The sequence below is a fragment of the Argentina silus genome (assembly GCF_951799395.1).
Source record: "Argentina silus genome assembly, chromosome: 19".
NCBI classification, from domain to species: Eukaryota; Metazoa; Chordata; class Actinopteri; order Argentiniformes; family Argentinidae; genus Argentina; species Argentina silus.
Window position 1 is genome coordinate 14,717,153 of NC_139673.1, and position 21,044 is coordinate 14,738,196.

The 21,044-nt window shown below is 45.9% G+C and overlaps 1 protein-coding gene across 1 annotated transcript in view; it reads left to right on the forward strand.

The window, feature by feature from the left end:
• Positions 1-11,657: 11,657 nt before the first annotated feature.
• The window catches only part of igdcc4 (immunoglobulin superfamily, DCC subclass, member 4), a gene marked incomplete at both ends in the record, with an annotated part of 33,236 nt that continues 23,849 nt past the window's right edge, over positions 11,658-21,044 (forward strand). Inside the window, one exon of the mRNA XM_083691256.1 lies at positions 11,658-11,802. Within this exon, the coding sequence (XP_083547382.1) occupies positions 11,658-11,802 (145 nt within the window). The remainder of the gene's footprint in view (positions 11,803-21,044) is intronic.

Sequence of the window (21,044 nt, forward strand, 5' to 3'; positions counted from 1 at the left end):
TACTTCTATTCACTGTTATACTTTTAATACGAGGTCGTGGGAGCAATAAATCCTCAACGTCGTAGTCCTCCTATCATCGCCCGCAAATCTGCTGTCCCCTCCAGTCCAGACCAATAGTGAGACTGCTCTCTACTCGCGATATTTGCGCTCTTATTTACGGTCCAATCGCTGTCATGCTCTCACTTGCTACTTTGCGGCTGCTCTCCGCGGTGCTGAAATAAATATAGACTACCACAGCATGGTACCAGACAGCGATAAATAGGCATTGTGTTACTCTGGTGTGACGTGTATTTGCTGCTGAGGATCAGTGAATGACCATTATTTGATGAATGAATCAGTCTAATTTTGGATGTTAACGCCTACTGATTGCTGATCTTGAGTTTAGCTGGTGTGTAGTTGCAGTTGGTGTGTAGTTTATTAGGAACACTATACTAATACTGGGTAGGGCCTCCCTTTGCTCTCAAAACAGCCTCAATTCTTCGTGGCATTGATTCCACAAGATATTTGGAAACATTCCTTTGAGATTCTGGTCCATGATGACATGATTGCATCACGCAATTCCTGCAGATTTTTCAGGTGCACTTTCAAGCTGTGAATCTCCCGTTCTACCACATCCCAAAGGTGTTCTACTGGATTCAGATCCGGTGACCGGGAAGGCAACTGAAGAACACTGAACTCATTGTCATGTTCATGAAACCAGTTTGAGACGACATTTGCTTTGTGACATGGTGCATTATCATGCTGGAAATAGAGAGAGAAGGTGTACAGGTGTTCCTAATAAAGTGTTGGGTGAGTGTATATCCCAACTCTTGGCGAAATAAAGGGCATCTGAAAACAACTTTTATACAGTTTAATAGGCTGAAAACATATGGCGAATGAGATTTAATTTCCCTCTCTTACCTATGGGTAAATAATTTACCAGCGCAAAACACCCATGCCGACTTAAATAGGGGTTATCTAACGTGGCCGACAGTAGCGTTGTCAACGTTATTGATTAACACAGGTCATTTGGTTAGTCCGCAGAGATAATGATCATCCATTCCTTCATTCATCTATCCACTCAATGTCAATGTCTATGTCATTCCATATGGCCCCCAATTACCCTCAGACCACACTCCTATCTAGAGGAGTAACCAATAGACTTAAGTGTAACCCCGGGAACATGCATCTGTCTCTCGCCAAATCGTTCCCTGTAATAGGAATAATACACTTTAAGTGCAAGCCCTCCATTCATTCATGCATTAATTAATTAATTAATTAATTAATTAATTAATTAAGTCATTCAGTCATTTCGTGAGTCAGTCATTGCCTATGTTGGTAATTTCTTTAGCTAAGTTAGGTGATTCAGTGAATAGTATAACCAATTTGCTGTGCATGGCTATAGATCTATGAGCATATTCAATGCATAGTCGGTATTATTGCCTGTATGCCGTACTGTATGACCGGCACACCAGTTCAAATTTAGTATTGTTGTTGTTGTTTTTTCTACACAGTGAGATAGATGACAGGGGTTCATGAGGAGGCTTTAGCAGTACATTGGGCTAATGTACCTTAGTGCAGCGTTTCCCAACCGCTGTGCCGCGGCACACTAGTGTGCCGTGAGAGATCGTTGGGTGTGCCGTGAGAAATTATCCAATTTCACTTTTTTTTAAATTAACATTTATTAATTATTATCTGCAAATAAAATGCCATTGTCGAGTGTCTGTGCTGTAATATAGTGACTAGCAGAGTAATGTAATATTCGTCCGGGTGGCAGCAGGTACCTAATTGCCTCGTTCCTTCTTAGAGACAAGAGAATTAGTGACGCATGCGACAGGTTGTGGTGACAGTGATGGAGAAGTTTTTAAAAAGGAAAAATGTAAACTCCGAACTGGGCCCTGGACAAGATTCTGACCCAGGTGAAGGCCCTAGTATGAGTGGTGGTAAAAAGAAAGCAAAGACGGTGAGCTCGAGGCAATACAGCGAAAGTTATCTTCCAACAGCGCCATGGTGCCAAGCAGCTTAAACGCCATCTCCAAACGAAACACCCGTCGCTTCAAAACAAGCCGATGGACTATTTTGTTCGCCTGCGTGAAAACACAGAGAAACAGGCAACTTTTATGAGAAAAACCACAAAGGTAAATGAGAAAGCCCTCAAAGCTAGTTACCTAGTTGCTGAACTCGTAGCTAAATCAAAAAAGTCCCACTCTGTGGCAGAGACATTAATACTACATGCCTGCAAAGCCATTGTCAACGAGATGCTCGGCCCTGACGCGGTTAAAGACATAGCTAAAGTCCAGCTCTCAGATAACACAATTGCCAGGCGTACTGATGACATGTCTACAGACATCGAAAGTCATGTTTTGGGAAAGATACGCATCAGTAGGAAATTTGCGTTGCAACTTGATGAGTCTACGGATATTAGTGGACATTCTCAGCTCTTGGCCAATGTGCGTTTTGTGGATGGAGATGCCATTAGAGAAAACTTCCTATTTTGCAAGGCACTGCCAGAAAAAACAACAGGAGAGGAAATTTATATAATATTGTAATTATATATACTGTATCAGGCTACAGAGTGTCATTTAGTAAAAATTTTGGTTGGTGGTGTGCCGCAAGATTCTTCCAATGTAAAAAATGTGCCGTGGCTCAAAAAAATTTGAAAAACACTGCCTTAGTGGTCCAAATGTGCAAAATGATGACTTCATAGTTTTGGCCAGCAGATGGTAGTGTTGATATTCAGTTCTCTAATTAGCCAGGGGTACAGCATTACTGTAAAGATGTATCAGTCTACCAGTGGAGAAATTGGAGGACGGGCTCATTGTAATACATGGAATGGAACGGGGATTGGTATCTGTTCCTTATTCCATTTCATGCACTACAATGAGCCCGTCCTCCGATTTCTACCTCCACCAGCCTCCCTTGGAATAGATGTATCAGTCTACCTTCCTCACATTCATCCTCTGATGAGACGTTTTTGGGACAATGAACCACCACAGCATGTTCCTGATTTCATAGTTTATTCATATGTATGTTACAAGAATATTAGTACTTAATTATTAGTACCATAAAAGTATTTTACATTGCTCAAGGCTTTTCAGTAGTGTACCACTTTGAGTGCAAGGCACTGTATAAGCAAACATTCTTCACATGTTATTCAAACCATATTCAAAGCCTGACTCAATGTCTGTTATGCTCTATGATTTACTGTCTGGTATAGTCCTCCTCATGTTCAATGACTCAGCCAGAAAATTACCTTTAGGCCATTCAAGAAAACAACATCTGCAACATAATGACAGTAGCTAGATAGTGCACAAAGCATGTCAAGGGAATCTATTTGGATGAATACACACTTAGTCTTGAACAACAATTTGAAACATTGACTGAAAAGGTAGATTTCCGGAAAGAATATTCTGTCATATGCATAATATTGACAGTTATAAGTCACTGTGGGATTGCTTCTAGTCATTTCTAATACAGAGATAAAAACCCATATGTTTGCCCAGAAAACGTGTCTCTTCTTTAAGGACTTAATCAGTATTCTCCCAGCCACTTAGGATTTTTACCCACATAAAAAGAATAAAAGGAAATTGAATTATCTGACAGCCAATTGTTGTCATAGCGTGTGCCTTGTAGTTTGACCTGTAACTGCCTGAGAATCAGTATGCATCAGTGGAAGCAAAGCCCTCCCCCCCCCCCCCCCCTTCTGGAGCAGACAATATATAACCAGCTAGCCACTGGGGGTTCATAGGAGGACAGCATCCCTCGTTTCTATGAAGGCCAACCCTGTGATGTATTTGCACTGCTCCAAACTCATATAGTCATCTCTGTATTTCATTATGGAAGGGGCTGAAGGTTAGCCGGTTGGACAGAGACAATGATTCTGTGTTTATTAGACTGGATTACATGAGCTCTGGTTAGCAGTTATGTACTGTAAGGCTGGACGGAAGTGTTGTCAGCCAGTACTCCTGAACTGCCTGAACTTGCCACTAAATTCTTAGAAATAAAGGTTCTATAGTACCTAGAACCAAAAAGGGTTCTTTGGCTGTCCCTGTGGGATAACCCTTTTTAGAGAACCATTTTGGGTTCCATATTTAACCCTTCCCAACAGAACCCCAAAGGGTTCTTCAACAGAGACAGCTGAAGAACTCTTTTAGAACCCTTTTTTTTTTTCTTATATACAATATGCATATGTATCCTCAGGCCCTTCCTGCTAAGTATGACCTAAATGACCCAGCAGAAATGCCTCACCTTTGCCTAAGGCTCCTACAGAATGCTTAGTCCACCTGCAGAGTCATAGTGCACTGGTGCTGGAGCAGCATGAATGGGAATTGCTGGCGATTCCTAGATTAAAAGGCCTAAGGAGCTTAGCCTTTCAGTGCACCGCATGATAAGTTGCTAAATTGCAATTTGATTTGCACTTGGCTTTTCTTCTGCATAACTTAAGTCCGGTAGTATCCTGATTCTTCGGTTGGCAAAGCTTTGGCTTGAGATGATCAGACTGGAGGATGCCAAAAGCCCCATGCTGAGTGGTGCGGGAGTCATGATCACAACAAAGAAGTACAGACACATCCTGCAGTGAGTGTGTTCACCCATAGGGGGCACTGTGCTCCCCTTTCCCTCCAACTGTGAATGACGGTGTTGAGTGTGGGTGAGGACAGTCAATCTGTATTTGGAAATACATTTCTCAAGATTGTTGCTGCAGAAAACAGATATAGGGAAGGACATGGGATGGAATGGAATGCTCTGATTGCCACCGTCTACTTAGTAATTTGTGGTAAAATGAGGTTTTCTGACAACAGGGTACGCTGCAGGTCTAGCTACTTTATAACCAATCTGTTGAGGGCGATTTTGCCCTCCTGACATATAAATGGCCAGATAATTTGCTCCTTTTATTTCCTGATTGAAATAAGAGGGAGCTTTGGAGAGGGAATTTGGACAAAATATAGCCTGTTCTGTGGTTTACACATATCATTTTCCATTCTTATGGTACTCTATGGTATGCTATTCTCCACTGTTGTTGACAGTGCAATCTCTACCCTGACAATGCGTGTAGAGTTTGACCTCAAACCACCTCAAAACCCAGGAATCGAAGAGTATGCACTCTCTCCAGGGTACGTTCTGTCTTGTCCGCCTAGGGACACACTGCACAAAACACACACACACACACACACACACACCCACCCTCCCAACCACAAACACACACACACACACACACACACACACACACACACACACACAACCCTTGAGGAGACTCTTGGTGTGTGCAGAGAAAACATGGCTGCTCTGACTGTCACTTGTGTAAACTCACAAAGAGGCCATTAAAGCAGACACACACACACACACACACACAAACACACACACACACACACACACACACACACACACATACACACATACACAGCTTCAGGGGGAGTAAAAAGCCAGCCAACACACAGTTGTAAATGGCATTACATATATATATATATAAGATTTCTTCAAACTGTGTGATTCCAAACACCTTCTCCACAAGAAGGCTGTTTGGCAGTGCACCTTATTCCTCTGCAAAGAGACAAATAGACCATTTGAAGGCAGGAAGGAATGAAGGAATCTAGCAACAAACAAATCCACAAATAACTCATAATGTATGACCACCATGGGGAGATTATTAATTCCCCTTGAAGTGTTTTCCCCTGTCACATTGACACGAAGACATGGTGATAACTGTCAGTGAAGAAACCCAGAAATATATCGTATCTGGCATCTGCCTCGCCGAATGAGTTACAGTACACTCTTTTGTCTGGTAGGCTTCTCTCCCCTAAGACGTTTGTCAGTGACAGCCTGACAACACCAGAGAAGACATGTGGTGCTGCCAAGATGAATCAACAAGTCAATCAGGAATAAAAGTCTCCTGTCCTCAGGTAGGCCTCTGCCCCCCCCCCCCCCCCCCCCCACCAGAGACAAGGGGAGAGTAGGCTTGCAGCTTGTCACTGTGTGACAGCTGGCCCCTGATAAGCACAGTGACACTGCCACAGAGAGGCACCACTGTGCTGTCTACATGGCTGCCCAACCCCTCACAGACTCTCACATTGATCTGTTGCTAAATGACTGAGAAAGAGATCCATATTTCTCTCTCTCTCTTTCTCTCTCCTTTCCCTCTCTTTCTCTCTCTCTCTGCGGTGAAACAGACTGTTTTGTAATTGTTCTAAGGGAAAGCGAGGCCTGAATTAGTGGGTGTGATGTGGGAAGGGTCACTGGACCAAGCCGTCACTCAGAATATATTCCAACTGAAATGTCACAATGAAACAGGGTGTCCCCCCCCCCCCCCCCTGTGCAATGATGTAATGATGTAGTAATGACATGAATATTTTCTGGAAGCTTCCTCCACACATTTTCCGTCCATGCATCCATCACAAAGGCAGCAGATAGCTAAGCCATCGAATCACTGGGAATAAACGACCAATATGTAGAAAAGCCACATGGTATACTGACAACGGTAACGGTAATTGGGATAAGCTAGTCGCACAAGTGATGTCATGTCTGAGTCATTTCTTCAATTTATCGAGGCCAGAGGAAATGGAAATGTCTGGTTCCAGTACATCAAATCTCAGGGTTTGAATGCCTCCAAAGCCTTTCAGACAGGACTTAGTGGGAGGTTGACTGGAGGTCAGATCATCTCTTTGGAAGCCATTCTTGTCTCTCTAACTCCACTAAATGCTCAGAGATAATCTCCCTTCCACTGCATGACATGTATGTGTAATATGAAGATATTTCCCTTCCATCAATGGCTCACTGGAAATGGAACTGTCTTCTCTACCAACGTTCAATCCCCCTGATCCCCTCCCTTTGCATTCATTCTTTCCTATCTCTCCCTCCATTCCTCCCCCTCTCTCGCCCATCTCCATTCTTCCCAACCTCCCCTCTCCTCCTCCCCTTCCTCCTCCTCTCTCTCCCCTCCCTCCCTCTCTCTCTTCTCCTCCCTCTCTCCCCTCCCTCCCTCCCTCTCTCTTCTCCTCCCTCCCATCCCTCACTCCATTCCTTATTTGGCCCTCTTGGTGTTGGCCATGAATATGCAGCAGCAGTAGCAGTAGCAGCAGCAGTGGCTCAGCCTGGACGGCTCTCCTCAGCGCTTGTTAACACCATCTCTAATGACATGCACCTTCAATAGAAAGCCAAAACACAGATAAGAGTGGGCAGACAGGGGGGGGGGTGGGGGGTGGGGGGTGCTCCCTCCCTCTCTCTCCCTATCCCTCTCTCTCCCTCTTCTCTCTCTTCCCACCGCTAACAAGGCCCCCATTGTCGCGACACTCGAGACAACACGTTAGGCGAGCGGGATGGAGCTCCCCTTTCACAGCCTTTTACTGAGATTTTCAAAAATCTACTTTTAAGCTAATTAGGATAAGAGCCGCTTCTTTTCACCGAGCATTGCTTCTAGCCTCTGTTGGAGGAGAGATTCCGCCCCCACCCGTTCCCTCTCCTCCGGCTCTCCCGGCTGTCCCTCGCTCTCTGCCCTCTCGGCACAGATTAGGATGGGAAAGTCAGCTTTGCCTCATCAGCTTGGCCAGCGCTGCGTTGCCCAGGCACAATGAGCCTTTTCTTGTTTGTGTTTATGCCCTGATATATCTTCACTTCGACGGGAGGTTCGACCAAATGATTTGGCGATGGTGAGATGGTGAACGCTGATACTTGTGGATGGATTCCCTCTGCTGTCGTCCTTGTGGGGAGAGAGAGAGAGAGAGAGTAAGAGAGAGAGAGTGAGTGAGAGAGAGTGAGAGCGAGCGAGCAAGAGAGAGATAATTAACTTAGACTGTGTGTGTGTGTGTGTGTGTGTGTGTGTGTGTGTGTGTGTGTGTGTGTGTGTGTGTGTGTGTGTGTGTGTGCATGTGTGTATACACAACACAGAAGAGAGGACAAAGTCAGTCTTATCATTGGAGGTTGGCATTTTGCCCCCCTCCTCTCTGCTCACCCGGTCTCCTCATCCCTCACCTCTCACAGTGCTGGCAGATTGGAAGGAGCGGGCTGGAGACTGGGCTTTTGACCCTTTGTGTCTAGGAGATCATAACCCAGGATGTGCACAGAATAATGAAACAACACACACACACACACACACACACACACACACACACACACACACACACCCATATACACACATACATTGGTAAGTCGTCTGCACCTCAGTGAATCAGCTCTCAGTGGCAGTATTGTGTTATGCTCAATCTGCTCTAATGGTGTGTTTGTGTGTGTGTGTGTGTGTGTGTGTGTGTGTGTGTGTGTGTGTGTGTGTGTGTGTGTGTGTGTGTGTGTGTGCGTGCATGCGTGTGTGTGCGTGTATGACTGAGGTAAGAACATGTTTGCCTGGTTAAACTGAATATGCATGTCCTCCTCCCTCTAGCTGTGGGCATGGTGCCAGGGTACCCTGGTGGCATTGTACTACCACAGCAAACCATTTGCCCACTCACCCTCTGTGCCCATGTCCCACCCCTCAGTCTTGGTTTCTATGGAGACCTTTTCCTGCACGCCAAGCATGCGTTCGGCACCCGTCCAGCAGGAAGGGGGTGGGAAAACATCAAGGCGGGGCAATCATACTCCAACTTCATTAACATATGCACACATGGACCATGAACTTAACCATAGGGCACATTTTGCTCCCAAAATGATTCTTGCTTGTGTTGGTTGAAGGGTGTTGGACAAAAAGGGGTATTAAAAAGGGCCTCAGAATTTCACCAACACCAATGCTGTTGTTGTTGTTGTTGCAGATACTGCACTGTCTTAACCAATTCCATTCCTCTCTGCAGCACGCTAATGGCTGCAGGCTATAAGTCTAGCCAAGCAATACTATTAATAATATTGTTATCCAAAGGGATGTTCAGTACAGTATGTATGTTTGTTGCTCACACATCTCCAGCCAGAGGGTTATATTCTATCTGTCTGTTAGTGGAGGGTGTATCCTTTATTATGCTAAGAAGCAGCGCTGTACCAGACTCAGACAGAACCCAGTCCTGGACCGACCTTGCGGATGAAACCCAGACACTGTGGAGGCTTCTGTAGTCAGCATGACAAAAACACACACAACCAGGCGCCTCGTGTTTATGACCTCTACGGCACATCAAGGAAACGACAGGAAGAATAGACAAAGGAGGTGGACAGGAGAGAGAGACGGGTGCCTCGGAGAGGAGAGAAGGTAAATCAATCCTTGCTCTTGCTCCATGACTAATTAGCACTGCCATTTTTGATAATGCCACAGCCGTTAGAAGTATAAAGAGAAGCAGGTGAGTGTTTTTGCTCCTCTGGTCGTACAACCACTCTCCTCTGAGCACAGAAACCATGGAATCTGCCATCAGTTGTTCTTGTTGTGAAGCCTCTCACATACTGTACAACCAATTAAGTGTAAAAAGCCACAAGAGAACAAACATCTGATTTGTATGTGCAGAAAAACACAAACGTAGCACTCCTTGCCAAAAGAAAGAACAACAAAAAAAAACTCCCGCCGTTTGACTCGAGCCTGACCACTTTACAATTCTAATTGGCCTCACTGGGTGGAGCCTCGAGTGTGTAAATAATGTTGTCTGCAATGAGCTTGTTCTACGTTATCTTTGGCACTCTTGGCTGGCTCTCTCCGGTTTGTTTTCACTGAGAATAGAACGGCAGCAGGCCAATGTTAAAATAGCAGGCCATAATTCCTGGGGAACGCATTGTGTTATCCTGTGACAAACCTGTCTTTGATGTGGTAATGAGATACCAGTGTAGAACCAGAGCACCACGATTCTTCAAATGCGTACCATCTGAAGCGACTGCACCGCGAGGCATGTGTCTATGAGGTAACACATCACAGATGGGCTGCTCTTGTTGTTCTGGTATGGGGCCTGTCAGTCTGTGGTTTTGGGACAGGGTTACCCTGTCATGAACAGCACAGCACTTCAGGCCTATCCTCTGTTGTCAGATTGGTGGCACTCTGTGGACAATATGTCTCATCTCAATGTACTGAAAACGTGGCTGTCTGGATCATTCAGTTCTGATCTCAAATAATCCAACAACCCAGTTGTTGGCTTTTTTTCCACACCTGATATTGAAATGCCTCCAAGCTAGCAAGAAATATGCAATCTCACTGAACATTCCGATCGCAGGACATCACATAGTGATGTACTTAGGGAAGGCCATAAACAGGAGAGGGCTGGGTTCTTTGAAGTATATTGGCCGTTCTCAACAAATATATTGCTTGCATGTATTCATGGTTAATGTATTGATAATGACAGTGTGTTATTCTGGTGAATGACAATGATTCTAGATTGTGTTCCTGAAACAGTTGAGTGTTTTTTGTGAGCTGGGTAATGCAGTGGTTGGCTAGCGAACAAAGGTGTAGGCAACATGACTTAATGAGGACACTGCGCTGAATATATTTGTGTTTGAGTTGAGCCACATCTTTGAGCCTTTCAGTTTCCTTCTGTACCCTTTGACTTGTTTGCTCTGCCTTTAAAATGAATCCACTACTTTTCTCCATCATTTTCAAAGCCTTTTTGTGTCATGGTTTTATGATGTGCTTTCGACATGATCATAAATGTGTCATTTCCACCTTTTCAAGACCAGACTCCGATAGACCACTGACTGAATGAATACGGCGTCATTTATACAGGTTTATTTGATCAAAGCCTGGGTGCCTACTGTATCATATCAATGTCCACAGCCCATCTCCCTGTGTATACCAGACGCCCCATGCAGAATGGAGGTGGCACATGGGGGTGCTGCTGTGGATGCACAGCCAGTCTTTGTCTGCTCTCAGAGGGCTGGGGTCCAGCTGGCTCCTCCACTGTGTTTGCATGTGAAAACCAGCGGGTCCCTGAGCACATGTTGCCCATGGTGCAGGCAGCGGGCGGGCTGGTCGATTGGGATGCAGAGCCCCTCTTCGTGCTGAGGGAGCACATGTGCCATCCCTGGTCCCCCATCTTTATTATGGCTGTCTCGCTGTCGGACCTCTATGAAGAGGGAGGTGTGTCCTGGTGATCAAGCCCGAAAAAATGATATCTTCGTACATTATTATTTGGCTGCTGGTTAACCCATTGCATACCCATTGCATAAGCATGGATTGTGTACCATCGTGTGCATGGTATAAATAGAGAAAGATTGCTTTGCTGTGTTGTCACCTCCATTTGTGACTCAACTGTAAACAACTGTAACAGGTGTAGCCAACCTATGACACATGAAAAGGCTGAGTGGACTACACCTTTACAGTATGCCTAAGCTGTGTAATATGCAATTGCAAAACTCTACAGTAAAAAACACTTCACTAAACGGCACAGGGAAGAGAGGGAGGGAAAGAGACACATGCAAGTGCACTTAAAGGTTTGCAGCACAGAGGTTGGTAGTAGTTTGCTTGAAAGCATGGAGCTCAACAACGAAGAAGGGGGTGTGTTAAATTATTGGCAGCATTTCAGGCGACTCCAGTGGACACCTAAAGCGGGACTTGCCAGTGTGTTGGGAGAGTGTGTGCATGCGTCCGTGCGTGTGTGTATGTGTGTGTGGAGCAGCAGCCAACACACACTTAACATTCGCTCACAACATGGCGATGAAGCGCCGAGAGACACGACGGCTCTCCCCCGACTAATGCGACCCTGTTATTAGTGAAGGCAGGGGATCACGTCAAAGGGATATACATGAACTAATAGCCAACTAAATACATTTGAGGAGATTATAGCGGATTCCAATATATGCATGTCGCCAACGGTATAGCTGGTTGTAGAGACCCACACGCTGCTTACCCCTCTGCTGGAAATCAAAGGCTTTACATGGCGGTGGGGAGTATCTGGTTTTTCTGTCTACTTTCGTTGGGGTTCTGTGGTCCATCCGTTCAAGGTAAAATGCTTAGCTAGATGCACGAACGTTATTGCCCTGCGCATGCTTTTCAATGTCTGTGCTTGTGAAGTGTTACCTGTTATAGTCCACATCTGCCAGGACATGCAGGTACGACAAGAGGTTGGATAGTGAAGCAAATGTGCACCTTGCTCGTTGCAGTAGGATTTTCCTAAGTGTTCACCCAACGTAAGGCATATCTACAGTAGACAAAGGTTGTGATTATCGGCAGTGATTAACATTCTTACTTTGAGATATTGGTTCAGGGCGCGGTGTCGGTTTTCTGATTACAGAATGGACCCCCCGCTACAAAGTTGCTCTGCTCTGCAAACATGAACAGCACATTATGCTCAAATGTCACAGTAGCACGCGTTCTGTGAAGGTATCGATCCAGAGAAGTGGAGTTCAGATCAAAGGCGCTTGGTGGGAATGTGGGACGCGTTTCGGGACGAATGAGCATAGGCTGTGACATGCGGCCAATAGGTTCATGCCAAATATATATTTTCACAATTTAAGACGTAGCCGGTGGGGCAAACTCATTGGACACAGTTGATGACAAAGAATAAACCCTATACAGTATATAGTCAAATTAATCCATGGTAATAACACATGGTAATAACACTTTCTGTAAAGGTGCAATCCTGATTCGTTCTTAATGGATGACCCGCTACATGTTTTGGCATAAAGTTGAGAGGGGCTGGGGAAATGTGACCGCTCTCTATTTCATAACAACATCCATGATATTAAAATGACAATTTTTACTTTTCTTAGCTACAGTATGTTGTTTGATTGTTTACAAACAATGAAGTAAAACTGTATTTTGGGTTATTATAAGGCAAGACAACTGTGGGCTGCTCACCTCACTGGGCATGTATAAGTCCTATTCCTCAAGAATAAACAGGTGTAAGCTATGTCATGAATTAAATGACAATTGAATAGCAGAACAAATACCAGATTGTGCCTATAACGTTTTTGCTCTCATCTGAAATCATATCTATACTAGCCAGACCTGTGGATAATCAATCTTTGTTCAGAAGGATAACCTTTAATCAGTTTGGTCCAAAACGGAATTACTTATGACTGGCTGTGCGCTCGAAAGTAACGTCGGCTAATCTTTTGTGATGTTTCTTTCTTTTCTTTTGTGCCTCATGTTGTCAGTGCTCGGTAGAGAGGATGTGCTCTGTAGGCTACGCGGTCTCAGCATTCATAGACATTGCGGTGGCCTCAGATCCGAAAGGGAGCAGTGACTTAGGCAGGGAGGGAGTCACTCAGCCGACAGGCGGCGAGGGAGGGGAGAGGGAGCGGGGCAGACTGGAGCGAGCGAGAGAGGGAGAGAGAGAGATAGAGAGTGAGAGACCAGCCACGGCATTTACATGACAAAGAACAGTGCAGCGGCACAGGGGAAGCAACCCAAATGATCTACTATGCGATTGTGTTGTCAGTATTTGACATAGGACCATTTCTAAGGGAAGATAAATTCAATAGAAAACGAGTGTTTCGTCGAAAATTCTGTAGCCTATGTGTGCTTGTGTTCATCACAATGCAAGATTATGCGCTGACGAGTTTCCTAGCCCTGCAGGCCCATTTACAGTTGCGTCTTACTTTTGATGTGTACTCAAGAACACCATTCACATTCGGTTAATAGGTCTTATAATGTATTTGATGTTGGTCCAGGTTTCAGAAAATTGGAAGCCTATTTGACTTTTCAAAACAATCGTAATAGCTCAGTCATAATACCTGTATAGTGCCATCATGCTGTTCCTAATAAAGCTGCCTCATTTAAAAGCTGAATATCACCTCCCTGGGGATTGAAAGCACCTGTTTGATCCACTTGAGACCTCACTCACAACACAGTGGGGACATTTCAAAAGAATGAATTGAATCAGAATTATAGGCTGACAAACAGTCTTCATCCTCTAAGTGTGATATGTTATTTTCAGTAATCTAACAGTTTGTGGTCTGTTAGTACTACTTCCCAAGTGGTCGTAGACTAGTAATACATGCTATCCACACAGCTGAGTCACAATGGGATCCATATGTTGTGGATACATGAGTTGTATAATATGTGTGCTGTCCTGGCTTTCACAGCTGCATTGCTCATTGCTTGATTGCAGTATTTAACCTGATCCATATCTAGTTATTACATGTCTGGCAAATGCCATAACTGAGTAGAATACAGGAAAGTGTCTGAATCCTCCAGATCCTCCTCATGTGGATACAAAGCTTGTTTTGATAATCCAATTGTGGTTTATCAAATGCTCTTCCTATCAATTCTTGTGGAGGGGGAAGTTGTGGTTGTGATGTTGACAGTGTGATTTATGGTGGTTAAAGATACAATATTGCTTAGGGAGTACTATGTGCTTGGTCTCGTGGTGTGTGTGTGTGTGTGTGTGTGTGTGTGTGTGTGTGTGTGTGTGTGTGTGTGTGTGTGTGTGTGTGTGTGTGTGTGTGTGTGTGTGTGTGTATACACGCTTATTTGTGCCCACCAGGCCACACTGGCATGTGCTCATCACAAGGCTCACAGCAGTGTGTGTGTCTCCCTTGGCCCCACACACCCTGGGATGTGCGCCCACAGCCAAGCGCTGTAGTCCTCTCTGGGCTGGTGGGAGCATTCCTGTGTGTGTGTGTGTGTGTGTGTGTGTGTGTGCGCCAAGTTTGGAGAGAGGAAGAGGAATGTTGTGTGTGGTGGGTTTGGAAGAGGGGCGGTGGGGGTTTGGAGGGGAGGGGGGGGGGGGGGGGGGGGGCATGGGCAGGGGGGATATTGTGGGAACTGGAGCTGGCGAGAGATTGGGGGCAAAGGGGCGTCGGTCGCTACATCAGATCCACAAACAAAGAGCTTGTTTTTTCCATACGAAAGATCAAATGAAAATATGTCAACTTCACTGAACCCATCACGGACAAGCGAATGCTGTGAGAGTGAGTGAGCGAGCGAGCGTCCGTGTGTGTTTGTACAAGCACGTTGACTTGGAACCAAGCTGAACATGGGAACGTCTCATGCTTGGGTAGACTCCCCAACATCTGTGAGCTTACATGCAAAGCCCTTCTGCTGTTTGGGCTCCATAGTTCCAGTATTCAGTGTTAGCATTCAAGTTCATCACGGTGCCTTTTGTATGTTAAAAGGGGGAGAAAGGGGTGAGCGGAAGGGGCGAAAGAGAGAGAGAGAGATTGAGAGAGAAGGCAGAGTGGCCATTGTATGGAGTATGTCACATGACTTCACACCCTTCCTCACTCCTCCTATCCCGTGACTTGTGGCGAGAGTGTCACATGCATACTCAATCATTGGGGGGGGGGGGGGGGGGCTTCCCTGTTTTCACCAGAGTCCTATTACGACTTCCTACAAAGGGACTCTTCTTAATGTCCACCCCTGTCCCATTTGCAGTTTGTCACCCTTCCACATTGACATCTCCCTGTCTCACCCGCTGACTGAGTGCCCAATGTGTCACAGTCTCGTCAGCTCTGCTTAACTTTTACCCTCATCTTACATGCTTACACCTGCATCTACACACCCGTATCCTCCACATGGTTTGGATATATGAAGTTCAGAACACCATTCACATTCCATGTATAGGCCCTGGAAAATATTTGCAATTGGAACCAGGTTGAAGATAGCTGTAGGCTTGTTTGCCAGAGACCCGTTTGAAACAATCATGATAGCTCAGTCACAATACCTATCAGAGGGTGCCACCATGCTGTTTCTACCTCACTAGTACTGTACCTCTGTCTGAGATGACGGACCCCAGCCCCATCCTACTGCATCTATCCCCCTCTACCCTACACAGCTTAGCCTACCTCAGCCTAGGACCCAATAGCCCCATCCCAAATCATCTATACCCCCACAAAGCTTGCCCTACCTCACTCTGTCTGAGATTACTGACCTCAGCCACATCCTACCTCTACATCTCTATGCCCATTCAGTACTTTACCCAGTTGTTACATCTCTCTGAGTAGCCAGTTCTCGAAACAGGGACCTCTCACGTGGAGGACCCAAGCGTTTACCATTAAACCGATGTTTTGGCTTACAAGTCTCAGGCGGGGCTGCTGCAAAATCAAAGCTTCCCCGCCTAAGCCGACCTGTCTCACCTCTCCTACCTGAGCCCCCCACCACAGATCCCTGTCTCACCTCTCCTACCTGAGCCCCCCACCACAGATCCCTGTCTCACCTCTCCTACCTGAGCCCCCCACCACAGAGCCCTGTCTCACCTCTCCTACCTGAGCCCCCCACCACAGAGCCCTGTCTCACCTCTCCTACCTGAGCCCCCCACCGCAGAGTCCTGTCTCACCTCTCCTACCTGAGCCCCCCACCGCAGAGTCCTGTCTCACCTCTCCTACCTGAGCCCCCCACCACAGAGTCCTGTCTCACCTCTCCTACCTGAGCCCCCCACCGCAGAGTCCTGTCTCACCTCTCCTACCTGAGCCCCCCACCGCAGAGTCCTGTCTCACCTCTCCTACCTGAGCCCCCCACCGCAGAGTCCTGTCTCAGCAGCCGGCTAGGGGATTGCCTCGCCTTGCCTCTGGAGGATGCCTGTGAACAAGTCCTGCTTAATGGCTTATTACAAAAACGTAATTGCATTTCATTGTCCTTAATGAGACAGTCTTTAAATGGAGTGATTATGTTAATTTTATTTAGTAAATGACTGCGCTTTTAGCAAAAGTAATTAGCATTATTTGAACTTTGTCTGGCGAAAATCTTGTTGTAATCCTTCTGTTTTTATGTTATTTATTCTGCACATAGCCCACTCCCTTGTGACTAGGTGGCACTTGATATGAATTTGTTGTGTGGCTGGAAGCACTTCATGTGTTTGTTGTGTGCATTGGTAAATATTAGTGTGTGTGTGTGTGTGTGCGTGTGCGTGCGTGCGTGTGCGCATGTGCGTGTGTGCATGTGTGAAAGAGATGTACATGTTCAGCTCTGTTGATGAATGGTTATGTTCAACATTGTGTGTGTGTGTGTGTGTGTGTGTGTGTGTGTGTGTGTGTGTGTGTGTGTGTGTGTGTGTACCCGGTCTATATGGGTGTCTCTATTTGTGAGTGAATCTTGACCCCCCCCCCCCAGAGAGACTAAGCTAAATTAGGATGCATAGTATTTAAAGAGGCCCCAGGCTGAATTTGAGCTGGGTATCTTTGTCCAGTGAAGATGTTGATTTGTATGGGTTGCTGTGTGCGTCTATTCATACTTGGTGGTGTCAGTGGTCCTGTCCCTGTCCCAGGGGTGGTGTAAAAAGACAGTTCACTACAAGTCTGGAAGCCTAATAAGACTGGAACCCATTCATTTCTCCCACTTTTCCCCAGTGTCTTGTATTGCATTGTGGCTGTCTTCAGGGGTTTGGTCCCTGTGGTTGTTGAACTTTGCATCATATATTACAGACATTGCCTGTCAAGGTGTTATTTATGTGTTTCGAAATCTGATTCCTTGGTAGGCGGCATATATGTTTGATCTGTGTGAGACAGACCTGTCCTTATGGGAAGGCCAGATATTATAGAACGCACCATAATCAGATCCAGCTGTTAAAGTTGCAACCTGGGATTGGTCATGTTTTAAAAAAACTATTTTTAACTATAATTAATTATACATAGCCATTGATTCTCGAAGAATCTAACTTCTAAATGCCTGATTAGCTTAGTTCAACGGTCTTACCCCATCAGAACCTGAAATATAAGCTTGTTTTACCTCATTGTTTGTAAATAAGGTAGTGAGCAATGTAGTAAACTCTATCGGCCTCCTGCAGCCTCTTTCCCTCTTGTGATGTCTCTCTGTAGTGCAGATCCCATTGCGATCAATTAGGCTGGGTACAGTAAATATCAATATTATTTCAGTATGGATCTTGATTCTGTTTCAAACCAAGGCCAGGGCTGCTGGCATGGGGCTGAAATGTCCCAAATGGATTAGAGCTTTCATCAGTGTCACAACACAGACTTGGTTTACAAATGAGAGTTGCATGACCCTCTGAAGACCTGAGTTTGCCACCAGGCTGCAGGTTTAACCTATGGTCATATCAGGGCAGAGTTGGCACTAGCTGATGCACACAGAGGGTTGTGTAGGCGCCCCGCCCACAGCCAGCCCCCTATCCTGGTGGCACCCTTGAAACGTTGGCCTCGCTGTAAACATCACAGGATCAATAGAGCCTGATCAATATTTTAGTGTGATAAGTTTGTCACAAGCTCGGGAGGGATGGGGTCAGTCAGGTGGTCTAGTGGCACACAGAACATTAACACTCAAGAGGATATGTTTTTGTTGAATAAAATGTTGTCCTACCTTTCGTTTGTGTAATATCTTACTTAAAGTGTATCTATTTAGCACAACATTTTTTTAAATTTCTTTACAACGTCAATACAAAATGTATCCGACTTAGAGTTATTTTTTGTGATGTGGTCCGTTTAGGTTTGTATTTGGGTTGAAGTGGGTGATGATCATTTGGTCAATGAAAGATATACCTCTGTGTGGTGGTGAACGAGTTACACAGTTTTGTGCTTTTGTGTGTGTGTGTGTGTGTGTGTGTGTGTGTGTGGGTGGTGTGTGTGAGAGAGAAATAAGCAGGGTCTCTTCCTCGCGGCGCTGGTTGGGTAAACAGTCATGCGATCACATTCCTTCCATTCCGCACTGCTGTCCGCTCAGTCACATGACCAAGGAGGAGTTGCATGGGGCTTGCAGTGGGGAGGGGGACTGTGGATGGAAGAGGGGAGGGGGAGGGAGAAGAGGGAGGGGGGACTGGGGATGGGAGGGGGACAGGGAGGGGGAACAGGGGAGGGGAGGGGGAGGGGGGACTGGGGAGGGGAAAGGGAGGGAGAGGGGGGAGAGGGAGGGGAGACAGGGGTGAGGGAGGGGGGACTGGGGAGAGGGAGACGGGAGATTGCTGCATGAGGATAGAGAACACGTAGCAACACAGACGCTATTGAAGTCTGTCTATTGAATGTCAACTTTAGTCAAAGAGAAGAAGCCCTCCAAATATACAGTGTCATATTTAATCAAAGCAAGCTGACTCACTCTCACACATCTCTATGAGCACTGTTGATCTGTCCACTATTTGATACTTTACACTGCCTCTTGCCCAAGAAGTGCTTGAACTGACTGAATCTCACCAGAATAAAAGCAATCATGAGGAGAACAAGTCATAATAATGACTGATTGAAGTTAGTGTTTTCATTGGTGTTCGTCAGTATTCTTCTGCATAGTCTTCATAGCCTCCAGCTCACAGAGGTTTTTTTTTATTTGTTGTTATTGAGAGTCCTGGGTTTTCCCCCTCTATTGCCTCTCATCCTGACATGTTAGTTTTGTTGCTAGCGTTGTTGACCTATTGATGTTGCCCTGGTGCTTGGTTTGGCCGCGCGGCGTGGAGAGGAGAGGAGAGGAGAGGAGAGGAGAGGAGAGGAGAGGAGAGGAGAGGAGCCGGGGAGGCCCCTCTAGCCCCATGCTGTTGGGAGGCCTTTTGTTAAGGCACATAGGAACACAGGCCTGTGATTGGACTAGACCAGGATGTGCATGAATGAGTACTGTACATAGACCAGCAGGCATGAAGGACTGGAGTTAGGGGGACGGGGGACGGGGGGACGGGGGGGAGACGTGGGGAGGTACTGCCTCCTCCTCATTGAGGCCCTCTTTTTTTTTTTTTTGTTCATCACTGCCTTTCTCTGTTGTTCTCTCTCTCTCTCTCTCACACACACACACACACACATGCACACACACACACACACACACACACACACACACACACACACTCTCTCTCTCTCTCTCTCTCTATTGTTGTCTGTGTCCGTCGGCCTTATATATTTGTGTGTGTGTGTGTGTGTGTGTGTCTGTCTACTAGTGATGTGCGGGTCGGCCCAAAGCGGGGTTTACCCTCAGATCCTATGGGCTTGGCTCAATAAATAATGTATCGTTCGGATCAGGCAGGTTCAGGTCAAATTGTATGGGCTGGTTCGTTGGGAGTGTTACTCTGCTTGTTTGGGCTACAGTACAGTCATATTGTGCCACATATTGTGCCGTTGTTGAGAGGTTGACTTATTTAATGTGGGGATATCAGTGTTTGTCCATCCAGTACATCTGTCAGTACGTCAAGGAGACTCTTGGTGTACGTGTACTGCCCAGTATGTGCCTGTGTGTCCAGGGAGCCTGTGTGGGAAAGAGTAGCTCCACTGGTCGCTGTCTCTGAGGGAGTTTCTGCTGCTGCGCTGTTTTTTGATTTGTCACTCGACTATATATGATCTATAAATCAGCTGAGAGACGAAGCGGGTGGAGTGTGAGAATCATGCTATATCACTGAGAGCCAAGGCTCATGCAGCTGGAATGGTTAGCACCTGACACAGCAGCTGCTGCGGTTGTGTGTGTCACACTCACAAATTCACACACACACACACACACACACACACACACACACACACACACACACACACACACACTCACACACACACACACACACACACTCATACACTCACTCTCTCTCTCTCTCTCAGCCTGGATGGAATTACAACATGTGGATATTACTCCTGAGAATTCTCTTGAGTCACTCAGCCAATGTAGTTCTGTATTTGCGAACTGGTCAATATTCATGGAATAGTTTGGCCAGTTTGAGCAAGTCAAGGTTCATGATGTTGATACAGCTGAGGAATAGCGAGCTAGCAGGGCTAAAGGTAGTCTTCGCTTTGAATGTGGTTTAAGCTTTAGCGACTAGGGTTCTTCAGCTCTCTCCCCGGGAGAACTGTTTTTGGATTCCATGGAGAACCTTCTCTGGAAAGGGTTCTCCAAGGATAAGTCCATTAGGTCAAATATTTAGACAGTTGTGGGGTATGTTTGGCAATATAAATTTGGGGTTATGTCAGTGTTGTTGTACACGGAGCTCCCGAGCGTATGGTGAAACTGGAGAGTCCCTGCCCACCTTGGTTGATTTGTATCTTGGGACTGTGTGTGTGTGTGTGTGTGTGTGTGTGTGTGTGTGTGTGTGTGTGTGTGTGTGTGTGTGTGTGTGTGTGTCTGTCAAAATAATTTCCTCTTTTGCTAATGTTTGCATATCGATTACCATATCCTTTTGTAATGTATGCCAAATGTTAAATGTATTCATCAGATACATATGAATTATTAATCCAAATCCAATCCAAGGTCTTTCTTTATGACAATGATATGGATAGATACTGTATGTCTCCCAAGCCATGGCCACATACAGATAGTGTAAACTACACTGTTATTGAATTTGCAACATTTGTGTGGTCAGCGCCTTGCTTCAACCAATTGATTCGATGGAGCCACCAAAATG